The sequence below is a fragment of the Ceratotherium simum genome, chromosome 1 (assembly GCF_057802395.1).
Source record: "Ceratotherium simum simum isolate JZ-2026a chromosome 1, ASM5780239v1, whole genome shotgun sequence".
In the NCBI taxonomy this organism is placed as follows: Eukaryota; Metazoa; Chordata; class Mammalia; order Perissodactyla; family Rhinocerotidae; genus Ceratotherium; species Ceratotherium simum.
The window spans coordinates 19,965,820-19,977,925 of record NC_141900.1 but is presented as its reverse complement, the minus strand read 5'-3'; the positions used below and the strand labels follow the sequence as shown (position 1 = coordinate 19,977,925).

At 40.2% G+C, this 12,106-nt stretch overlaps 1 protein-coding gene across 3 annotated transcripts in view; it reads left to right on the top strand.

The window, feature by feature from the left end:
• The window catches only part of RINT1 (RAD50 interactor 1), a 29,222-nt gene that overhangs the window by 4,937 nt on the left and 12,179 nt on the right, over positions 1–12,106 (top strand). For 2 of the 3 annotated variants that reach the window (XM_004439301.3, XM_087439652.1), the window contains exons 3-7: positions 1,190–1,374; positions 5,246–5,487; positions 9,912–10,085; positions 10,184–10,333; positions 10,894–11,050. In XM_004439301.3, the coding sequence (XP_004439358.1) occupies positions 1,190–1,374; positions 5,246–5,487; positions 9,912–10,085; positions 10,184–10,333; positions 10,894–11,050 (908 nt within the window). Of the gene's footprint in view, positions 1–1,189; positions 1,375–5,245; positions 5,488–9,911; positions 10,086–10,183; positions 10,334–10,893; positions 11,051–12,106 lie in introns of those variants that run through there. The other variant, XM_087439587.1, reaches the window with a different exon arrangement.

Below are 12,106 nucleotides of genomic sequence, written 5' to 3'. Positions count from 1 at the left end.
CCGCCAGCAGCAGAGCGTGCGTGCTTAACCACTAAGCCACGGGGCCGGCCCAAGGGCCCCATTTCTTAACATTTTAAAACCAGAGTCCTCCTTTGGTGTTATTCTAGTCCATACCATCTGGTTCCTTACAAATTTTAAGTATATTACTAATTTAGTAGCAACTGCATTCATAAAATCAGATTTGACCTTTTTTTTCCTCAGTAATAAAATAGATTCTTAAGGTATAAGTTCTTCTGGAAAAGTTTAATATCTGCTTGTAACTGCATTGTCCTGTCAACATCTGTTGAAACTTGGGCCGGCCCCGTGGCTTAGCAGTTAAGTGCGCATGCTCCGCTGCTGGCGGCCGGGTTTGGAACCCCGGTTGCCCACAGACGCACCACTTCTCCGGCCATGCTGAGGCCGCGTCCCACATACAGCAACTAGAAGGATGTGCAGCTATGACATACAACTATCTACTGGGGCTTTGGGGGAAAAAAACATAAATAAATAAAACCTTAAAAAAAAAAAATCTGTTGAAACCTGTAGTTACTAGGACAGACTTCAGGAATTTTTCTTTCTCTCTGAATTTCCTCAGCTCTTAAGCATTTTGTAGTACTTGATCAATAGATTGCTTTAAGCTATTCCTTAGGGTATTTTTGTGTATATATAAAAATACTCGGGCCGGCCCCATGGCTTGGCGGTTAAGTGCGTGCGCTCCGCTGCCGGCGGCCCGGGTTCGGATCCTGGGTGCGCACCGAGGCACCACTCCTCCAGCCATGCTGAGGCCGCGTCCCACATACAGCAACTAGAAGGATGTGCAGCTATGACAGACAGCTATGTACTGGGGCTTTGGGGGAAAAATAAATAAAATAAAATCTTTAAAATAAAAAAATAAAAAAATAAAAATAAAAATAAAAATACTCAAATGGATAAATACATATATAATATCGGTATATATGTGTATTTATATAATGTGTATATATGCATATACATGTATATGCACTATAGATATATTCATTTGGGTATGTTTTTGTGTGTATAGATATATATTTGTGTATATATAGTATACATGTATATACACAAAAATATCATATACAGTGCTTTCTTTAAATTATTAACTTTTGAGGGTGGATATATTGCCTTGTGTATCTCTTGTATTTCCTTTAACTCCATAGTACTTAGTGGAGTAATTGTTATTCTTTCATTTTAGGTGACGTAAACATTGCAGCTCTTGTTGGAAATGAACAAGTTGGTGAAGGTGCAGATAACGGTGATCTCCCTTCCTATGTGTCTGCATTTATAGAGAAGGAAGTTGGAAATGACCTTACATCTTTAAAGAAACTTGATAAACTCATAGAACAGATGACAGAAAGTAAAATGCAGTTGGAAGAACAGGTAAATACTACAACTCATTGAAATGACATCAGTAGTATACTCACTATAATTAACATACTATAGACATAACCGTTATTATACAGGGAATTTTGAAGATATAGACTGTGACAAATAGTCTAATCATTTTAAACTGTTTAATACGTTTTAAGGGCCTACAGTGTGCTAGGTATTTTACAAGTTATATAAAAGACAAAGTTCCTGCTGATGTGATTTATGTCTTGAAAACATAATGATTGCTAACATTTTAAGTAGCTTTTTAGGGCCGGCCCCGTGGCTTAGCGGTTAAGTGCGCGTGCTCTGCTGCTGGCGGCCCGGGTTCGGATCCTGGGCGCGCACCGACGCACCGCTTCTCTGGCCATGCTGAGGCTGCGTCCCACATACAGCAACTAGAAGGATGTGCAACTATGACATACAACTATCTACTGGGGCTTTGTTGGGGGGGGATTAAAAAATTAAGTAGCTTTTTATACCATGACTTTTTTTAAATTGATGTCTTAATAGTTTATAACATTGTGAGATTCCAGTTGTACATTATTATTTGTCAGTCACCACATGAATGTGCCCCTTCACCCCTTGTGCCCACCCTCCAATCCCCTTCCCCCTGGTAACCACCAAACTTCTCTCTGTCCATGTGTTAGTTTATATTCCACATATGAGTAAAGTCATATCGTCTTTGTCTTTCTCTGTCTGGCTTATTTCACTTAACATAATACCCTCCAGGTCCATCCATGTTGTTGCAAATGAGACAACTTTGTCTTTTTTTATCGCTGAGTAGTATTCCATTGTATATATATATCACATCTTCTTTATCCAATCATCTGTCGATGGACACTTGGGTTGCTTCTACTTCTTGGCTATAGTGAATAATGCTGCAGTGAACATAGGAGTGCATAAGCCTCTTTGAATTGTTGATTTCTATACAATGACTTCTAAAGGGCTTTTGTAAGTACATAATTTGACAGTATACAAAAATGTTGAAATGCCATCATTCAAAATTTTTTATATATGCACCCAGAGGGAGAAAACATGAAAATAAGTAGAACATTGTAATAATGGTTATTTCTGGGTGGTTCTTTAACAGGTAATGTGTTTTCTCCATATCTTTCTGTATTTTCAAGTTTTTTCTTTTTACAGTGAACATATTACTTAAAATAATTTTTTAAAAACCCAACGACTGTAATCTTAAAGAAATAAATGGGTCCCTGTATTTGTAACAGTGTGTTTGTCAAAGATAAAAGATTTGTATCTTGTAACTACTACATTGGGTTAGGTAAACTCTGCGTGGTTATGTTGGTGTGTTAGCCCCAGGTTGTCAGTTGTCTTAAGTTTTCTCATCCCCAGCACCTTTGGCCTCCACATCTTCCTGTCTTTCTACCACCTCTACTGCTAGACCCTAAATTTAGCCCAGCCCCATCCTCCTCTTCCACCCCTGTAGGCAAGTTGTTGTGGGCTCTCTTGGAGGAGATCACGCAGCTGAGTGGATGCATGCCAGCCCACAGGTGTGTCTTCAGCCCCACCTGACAGTCCTTCCATGGGAAGGTCGGCTCCTCTGCTACTTCCCTCAGCTGTTCTGCCAAATTCTCTCCAAGACACCTACCCAACCTGGCCATTCTCTCCTTTCCTTTTCCCAAACAGAAAAAATTGAGGCCATCTAGCGTGAACATATTAAACAGTCTACCCTATATTCCACAAACTTATTTGCAATCATTTCTATTTCTTAATTCAGCAGAGGATAAATCAAGGTAATCCTTATGCCCCAGATCCTACCTGCTGCTTCAGTGAGCTTGCTTCCGTCTTTTAGATTTTCATCCTCTGCTCCTCAGCCAGTTGTGAACCCTCAGCATGTGGACATACTCAGATCTTTTCCTTAAAAACTACACAAACAAAAAACCCTCCCCTCATCTTTTAGTAGGCGTTAGTCCCTTCCTTTTACTGTTAGGCTTCTTCAGAAAGTCATCTTACTTTGTATCTGTCTCCACTTATTAATTTGCTGTTTGCTGTTTGACCCAGTGTAATCAGGCTTGTTTTCATGATGACCATGGAAGCTTTGCTGAAGTCCCTAATTGAACCTTAAATTCAGCATGTCCAAAATTGTACTGATCCATCCCTTAAAATGCTTCTCTGTCTTGGAAAATGGCACCACCATCTGCCTGTCATTCAGGCTTGATACCTAGGAGCCTCCCTAGATTGCTCCTCATCATCCTTGCTCTGCCCCATCACCAAGACGTCTGAGTTCCGCCTCCTTAGTGTCTCTGGTGTCCACCCCCTTGTTCTCACCCCTGCCGTCCACCGCAGTTCAGGGCTGCGTTCTCTCTTGCATTTGATGGTAGTTTGCCCATCTTCTGTTTTTTTCATACTGTCACAGTAACTATCTTTCTTTTTTATTCCTTACGGAAATTTTATTATAAGTAAATAAGCAAATATATATAAAATATGGTTATACAGTTAAAATCTTTTATGTATAGCAAGCATATATATACTTAACTTGTTACAATTAATGTAATATAGTACTTGTTTCTCTGTCAATAGCTATAGATCTCTCTTTTTTAATGGTTTTATGGTATTCAAATATGGCTGTACCGTGATTTATTTAACCAGGACCTTACTGGTAGACATTTTTGCTGTCTCTAGTTTTTATTATTACAAATAATATGAGAATAAACATAATTGTTTAATCACATTACCTTTCTAGATCATAAATCTAACTGAACTAATCCCTTATGAAAAACTCTTAATGGCTTCCCATTGTCTGTTGGATAAAGCCCAGATTCTTCTAAGGCACAAGATGCTCCCTCTGATCTTGTTGGTCTCTACCTGTCCAGGCTCGCCAGGCTCGCCTCTTCTCTCTGCATTTCTTTGAACTGTATTCTTTGACCTACTTAGCTCCATGCTGTTCTCTTATCATGACTGAGCTGTTCCTTCTGCCTGGAATGCCCTTTCCTTTCAAAGTTCCCTGAGAAATTCCCACCCATCCTGCAAAGGGCTGGCACGGGCAATGCAAGCACAGTTGCCTTGCGACTCAAAACCTTGCTACTCAAAGTGTGGGGTCTTGTCAGAAATGCAGAATCTCAGTTTCTACTTCCAACTTCCTGAGTCCGAATTTGCATTGTGACCAGCCCTCCAGGTGATTTGTGTACACAGTCAGGTTTGGGAAGCACCACCTTAGTGCACCATGACACCTAGCATGTCTCTTTTAGTGCATCAGTTCCACTGTTGAAATTGTTTACATCGCTCTTCTCTACCAACTGAGCTTAAGGGCAGAGGCTGTGTCATATTTATCTGTCCATCCCTCACCCAGTGCCTGGTACAGAGTAAGTGTCTAATCAGTGTTGATTAACTTAAAATTCCTCTAAAATAGTCTTTGTGTTGCACTGATGCCTAATATTTGCATATGTTTTTCCATATGCTGTAAGAAAAATTCGTTTAATAAATACCATATCTAAAGACATTACCATCTTACCAAGTCAGTGGTTCTCAACCTGGGCTTCAGTTGGAATCACACGGGGAACTTTTGCAAAATACAGATAACCAGACTTCTAGAATCAGAGCTTCATTGGTATTTGAAGGAAAATAATTAGTAGATAAAGCATGTAAGTGTTCTGGCCAGACCTCCTGAGAGTGCTGAGCTTCATGAAGGCTGGAGGCCAGTGTGATAGGCCCCCCTCTACACATCTCCACCCACAGCATTTCATGTTTAGGTTTCGTTGGTACGGGATGCAGAAATCAAACCTTTCTTTTGAAGCTTTTAATTGACATTTTTCAGTTCTATTAGAACAAACATGTATTTTGAAGGTAATGAACTAATAAAAAAGGTTATGGAAATTTTATCTGATTGCTGCTAATTTTTGTTTTTGTTTTTTGGTATGGTTAGGTACTTACGATTTCATCAGAAATCCCTAAAAGAATTCAGAGTGCCTTAAAAAATGCAGAAGAATCAAAGCAATTCCTTAATCAGTTTCTGGAGCAAGAAACTCATCTCTCCAGTTCCATTAACAGTCATTTGCTGACCGCACAGCCCTGGATGGAAGATCTTGGGGCCATGATTAACCAAATTGAAGAAATTGAACGGCATCTTGCTTACCTTAAATGGATTTCACAAATTGAAGAACTAAGGTAAAATGGGCCCTTTGTTCTCATAATTATTATTTTCCTTTGAGGCTCTGTCTTAGAGAGTGCATGCATGCCATTAAATAATTGAGTTAATTAAAGATTATAATAATGTAATTTTACCAGTTGTTATGAAAATAGCATTATGATAATGATTCTTTTCCTTTATTGTGCATGAACATAAACTTTTCAGGGAGCTCAATTTGCATTTGAAAGAAAATAATCTCTTGGGGCCGGCGCCCGTGGCTTAGCGGTTAAGTGCGGGTGCTCCACTGCTGGCGGCCAGGTTCCGATCCTGGGCGCACACCTACGCACCGCTTCTCTGGCCATGCTGAGGCCGCGTCCCACATACAGCAACTAGAAGGATGTGCAGCTAAGACATACAACTATCTACTGGGGCTTTGGGGGGAAAAATTAAAATAAATAAATAAATAGAAAATAATCTCAGTAAAAATTTTAAGTCCTATAGTTGTATTGTGAACACATGATAAGAACTGTTGTTTATAATGCCAAGTTAATAAAACAACCCCTCGGTGTGGTAATAGTCCTCCTTACTTTTACTTTTTAGCGATGGTCATTTAATGAAATGGATTGCTTTCCTTATAATTTAAATTTTTTTCAGTGGGAATCATCTAATAAGAGCTACACAATATTCTGGGGCCATCCCCGTGGTGTAGTGGTTAAGTTTGGCACGTTCTGCTTCGGTGGCCTGGGTTTGTGGCTTTGGATCCTGGGCACGGACCTATATCACTCAGCAGCCATGCTGTGGTGGTGATGCACATATAGAGTAGAGGAAGACTGGCACAGATGTTAGCTTAGGGCTAATCTTTCTCAGCAAAAAGAAAAAGGGAAAAGAGCTACACAATATTCTTAAGTGAATAACAGAGTTTTGTTACTTGTGGGGAGGGAAAAAAAGAAGTACTTGTTTTTGAATTGAATACATATTACTGGTGGTTGATTTTGAGTGTCTGGTATTGCCTTTCAAACAAGCTAAATTAACATTTCTGCCTAGATTGGTGAATTATTTGGTTTCTTTCTTTCTTTTTTTTTTTCCGTGAGGAAGATCGGCCCTGTGCTAACATCTGCCAATCCTCCTCTTTTTGCTGAGGACGATTGGCCCTGGGCTAACATCCATGCCCATCTTCCTCCACTTTATATGGGACGCCGCCACAGCATGGCTTGCCAGGCAGTGCGTCTGTGCGCTCCTGGGATCCGAACCGGTGAACCCCGGGCCGCCGCAGCGGGGCACGCGCACTTAACCGCCCGCGCCACCGGGCTGGCCCCTTGGTTTCTTGATATAGTCCCCCAGCCCCTCCAAACTGTCCCGTCCTTGCTCTATTTTCACTACTCTTGCTTCAAAGCTGTCAGCAACCATTCATGTTGTCTGAGGACTTGAGGGAGAAAAGTCACCCTCGAGTCTTAATGTCCCATTATAAATATATCATAGTTACTATATTTTATGTTAGTTCTTCCAAAGAGTAATGCAGTATCGCTTTGTCCTGCGTATGTTTCCTGAGATTTTCAAGAATTTTACGTATCAGTACAGTATGAAATCTTTGTTTTGCATATATGAGTTTTAGGTTTACAGAAAATGCAATATGTCTAAGACTGTAGTGTTACTAGCTAACCCAGAAATTGACTTCAGCTTTTTAGAGCATCTCCTTCTTGTTTAGATTAATTATTTAATAAATCATTTGCAGGGGCCGGCTGGTGGCGCAAGCGGTTAAGTTTGCGTGCTCCACTGCGGCGGCCTGGGGTTCGCTGGTTCGGATCCCTGGCGCGCACTGACGCACTGCTTGGCAACCGGTGCTGTGGCGGCGTCCCATATAAAGTGGAGGAAGATGGGCATGGATGTTAGCCCAGGGCCAGTCTTCCTCAGCAAAAAAAGAGGAGGATTGGTAGACGTTAGCACAGGGCTGATCTCCTCACAATAAATAAATAAATAAATAGTTTGCAGTGAAGGAATTTTAAACCTTGCTTTATTTTACTTCATTTTTCCTTGCCCTTCTGAAAGAAAATACCAAGAAGGGGCAATATTAATAATCTTATATTGGGCCGGCCCCGTGGCTTAGCCGTTAAGTGTATGCGCTCCGCTGCTGGCGGCCCGGGTTCGGATCCCGGGTGCGCACCGAGGCACCGCTTCTCTGGCCGTGCTGAGGCCGCGTCCCACATACAGCAACTAGAAGGATGTGCAGCTATAACATACAACTATCTACTGGGGCTTTGGGGGGAAAAATAAATAAATAAAAAACAAACAAACAAAAATAATCTTATATTAAGTAAAATAAATTGTTTAAAAGCTTCACTCTTGTGGTAGCCAAAGGAATAGGTTAATTAAAATAGGACTATGGTTATGGATAGCCTTTTTCTGATGTCGGAGTTGTTTAAAAGAGAAACATGCCCAGGGAATCATATTAGAAATAGGAATCAAATTCATAATCAAGTAGAGAACAGTTATTTCTGTCTCTTTACTAACCTGTTCTTTCCCTTAGGTCTTTGTGATACATCTCTATTTCTAGCTTTCTTTTGGGCTCCTGAGATTTTCCTCATCTCCTAATTTCCCTCTAATGACCTGTTTCTTATTCTATAGCACTTTCTCTTTTTTTAAAAAAAAGTAGTTTTTTCTTCCTAGAACTAGCATCTTTATATTAACCCTGTTTGTTGAATAGCGCAGTATCATTACAGTACAGCAGAATCACTATGAATGAACGCTATTACCCTGGCGTTTCCTCTGCTCTGAATGTCATTCATGACTCCGTGTTGTGTGGAGATCTATATCATTGTATCCTAGAAAGCAGTACTCCCTTGTTCTCTGGTTACTTGTACATTTTAAATTCTTTTGTAACATTTGTACGTTTCTTAAACATGGTAGTCTTCGTTTTAATGTAATGCAACACTTAGTTTGGATTTATATTTCTTTGAAGTGGGAATCAGTGAGGAGTTTTTAGATAATTTGCCGTAATGCACCGGGAAGCACCTCATACAGGAGCAGTAGCTTGTGCATGCTACCTTCAAGACAGGCGCACAGAGAAGAGCTACCTGTGTCTTAATGGCAGAAATGGTGGATTTGTTGACACTGAATGGGGGAAAAAGAGTGTTTTCAATTCTGATAATAGCTATAAAAGACAGAATCTTTTGCAAATCTTAATAAAAATGATTAGAAAAGGAGAAGAAGGAAAAGTGAGAGAATGAGAGTAGGAGATGACAGAAATAGAAGTATACAAACAGCTTTGTATTCTTGTTGAGACCTTGAGGCAGTGACAGGGAAACAAAAGCAGCTCGTGGCAGAAGGAGAGGAAAAAATCCTCACGCATGGTGCAGCTGGGCAGTGGGAGTACACATTCCTCTCCCTAAGGAGGGCGCTGTGCCCACTCGAGGAACGTAACTGAAGAACACAGCAAACCAGGGGCAAGAGTCCCGGCTCGTCAGTCATCTTCCAGCGCCGTGGCCAAGCACCCGGGGAGAATGCCAGTAGGCTGCCTAGAGGGCGGACACTTCAGATTTCCTGCAGGGGGTGACCCCTGAATTGAGATTAATTATTGAAAAGGTTACATTTTGTTCCTTATTCTTAGATGGCTTAAGATATGGAATGTGTTATTTTTATCAAAAGAAACATTTCATTTTTAAATAAAATGTTTTGCTTTATAGAGCCAGATATGCAAAATGGTAGCTCATGAGCTGAATTTGTCCTGAAGACTTGTTTTATTTGTCTTAAAGAATTTGATTAATTGGTTTGATTTTACATGAAAATCTTGATTTCTGGTTTCTCTGGAAAAATTTTAAGATTTGGCCACATTGGACTCACCTTCCAGCGTGGCAGCAATAGGTTGAAGTCTTAGGGTGGGGCTAGTCCCCTCCCACTTTGCTTTTTTTATTTATTCTCCCTGTCAGGCCTCTGTAGGCATTTGAGTTTGCTGCCCTTGCTGTAGAGCTTACCTTGAATTTTATCTGGAACTTGGCTAACAGTAAGTTGAAAGGGCTGGCCTCTGAGCTGCCACCTCCTTAAGTTTCCTGTAATCAAGTTGATCTGGGCAAAGTAAAGATGGAAGATGATCGTATTTGACCTTACCAGATGCTACCCACATTATTTCCTTGGATTAAGATACTAAAGACTTCTGTAAAAGGCAGATTTATCAGAAATGAGTGGTGCCTGAGGGAATGTGACACAGGACAAGTCTGTTCTGTTGGGAGGAGTGGGAAGGGAAAGGTGGAGGGAGGTGTCCTGAACATGGGCCGCTGTTCTTAGAAGGATGATGAATTTGAGGACTCCAGGCTCCCAGAGACTTGGGTATCAGGTAAAAAAGCCACTTCCAAGTGGTGTTTCCTTCTTCCTTGGATGTTACTTTACATAAAACAGGAGGGAGAAGCAGTGCTTCTGCATTTGGAATTATTCTGAACTGTGTTTCAAGTTTGCTCTGCCTTGTTCGCAGCGATAACATTCAGCAATATCTGATGACCAATAATGTCCCAGAGGCAGCCTCTACTCTGGTGTCGATGGCAGAACTGGACATCAAGCTTCAGGAATCATCTTGTACTCATCTTCTTGGTTTCATGAGAGCCACTGTTAAATTCTGGCATAAAATTCTCAAGGACAAGCTTACAAGGTAAGGAATTTACCCATATTTCATGGTAATTGCTTTCAGATGGATATTTGGTGATCATTGTATTTTACTGAAATACATGTGTTACTTTTCTGTTACAGTGATTTTGAGGAAATTTTAGCACAGTTTCATTGGCCATTCGTTGCACCCTCTCAGTCTCAAACTGTTGGCTTAAGTCGACCAGCCAGTTCCCCTGAGATATACAGTAACCTGGAGACGCTGTTTTGTCAGCTTCTGAAACTACAAACCTCGTATCTTTGTTGGAGTTAAATCTTACTAAAATTTCTTTTTTCTAGAGTGGATTTATGGCAACAGAGTAAAACTTTTTGAAAGTGGCCAAGAAGCGAAATGGGAGTACTGGGTTTGGACTTGATCTGTATATGTCCATGGAGTGGTAGATTGTTCTCCTTCAAAGTGGATTGCATGTGGGTGGGAGGGCGTGGGTCAGTCTGAAATACATGACGGACCCAAGTTTGCATCACATATAGGTCTCTTGGGATGATAGAAAAAATGGGCAATTGGGAGGAAACTTTAGTGACTTAGTGTTAATTTAATAAAATGATTACTTGAATGTCTTTCCTTACTTACTACTATTCTTTATTTTAGGAAAGACTTACAGATTAATTCTAATAATATTTTCGTGTACTTTTTGCTGAAATCTTAAGTAAAAGTTGGATTACATATCTGTATCATAATTAACTTTACTTAGTGTCTTATATGTCTCTTGGAAAAAGGTGTGTGTATATATACTACATGCACACATATATGTATACATGCTTTTGATTCTTCTTCCTTGATTTGACTATGTCAGAGATGAATTACTTACTGAGCCAAAACAACTTCCAGAAAAGTACTCTCTTCCCGCATCCCCTTCTATCATCCTGCCCATCCAGATTATGCTGAGTCCCCTCCAGAAGAGGTTCCGGTATCACTTCAGAGGGAACCGGCAGACTAATGTCATAAGCAAGGTGTGCTTTGCCAACCCTTGTCCTTGGTTTTTATTAATAGCAGATGTTAAGGGTTTCTGTACTTTTGCTGGTTTAAGTTAAAATCTGATTCTGTTCACATTTCTGTTTTTTCTCTAAAGAGCTAAATTCCTGTTCTGTCACTGCCCTTTATGGATCTATTTTGGGATCTGTGTTGATATGTCATAGGAATCAGCTCACTTTTTAGCACGTCATTTGAGCAGTTTCTCGAGTTTCCCTTGGGTGTGCTGTAGCGTTTGCTGTGGCACTTTTTACAACTGGATCCACATGTGTTTCACTGTGCAAATTGCTCCTTCAGGTTTATAAATATCAGAAACAGAAGTGAAAGTCAAAAGGTAGTAGAACACTAGCTTTTGAATAGAGGTGTTGATGCTAAAACAATTTGTAGCTGTGCAAGGGAGAGTATAGGAATAAGTGATGGGAATGGCTTTGAGGAAATTATCACCAACATTTATTTGAGGGACTATGCCATCTATATTGAGCACATTGTTGAGATTTTTCTTTAATTTGACCTGAAAAACAATCATAGGCCTTTGTTTTCAATGAAATTTGACTGAATTTGTTCAGAATTGTAACCTTGTTTGTTGCTAGTGCGCGGATCCCACCTTGTTGGTATCCTTGAGTTTTGCTACATCTAATGCAGTGCAAGTAGCAGAGGGGTTCAGTGTTTTGAATTAAGTGTTATTAAATGCCAGATTACACCAGGCATTGTATATATTGTATATACATGAGTTTATATAGAATTTTAAAGGAATCAAGGGATGGGCAGTTATGTTTGCATAAGAGGGAGCAGAGTGGCAATGGATTTCTGGTTCTTAAATTCAGCTTGTTCTTTTGTACTTTTTGGGTCTCCTCCTTTTTTGGATGAGGTGTTGGTGGACAGAAGAGTAGAACCAGTTAGTACGTAGTAAGTGAAACAAAGCAATAAACCTAAAGCTGTAGAGAGGCAGTAATAATTTAAGGTAAGAAGATTGTGAATCACGTTGGCTGCTTTTTAAAGTGTGGTTCCACTGGTCCTGGTACTCTGTCATCAAACCT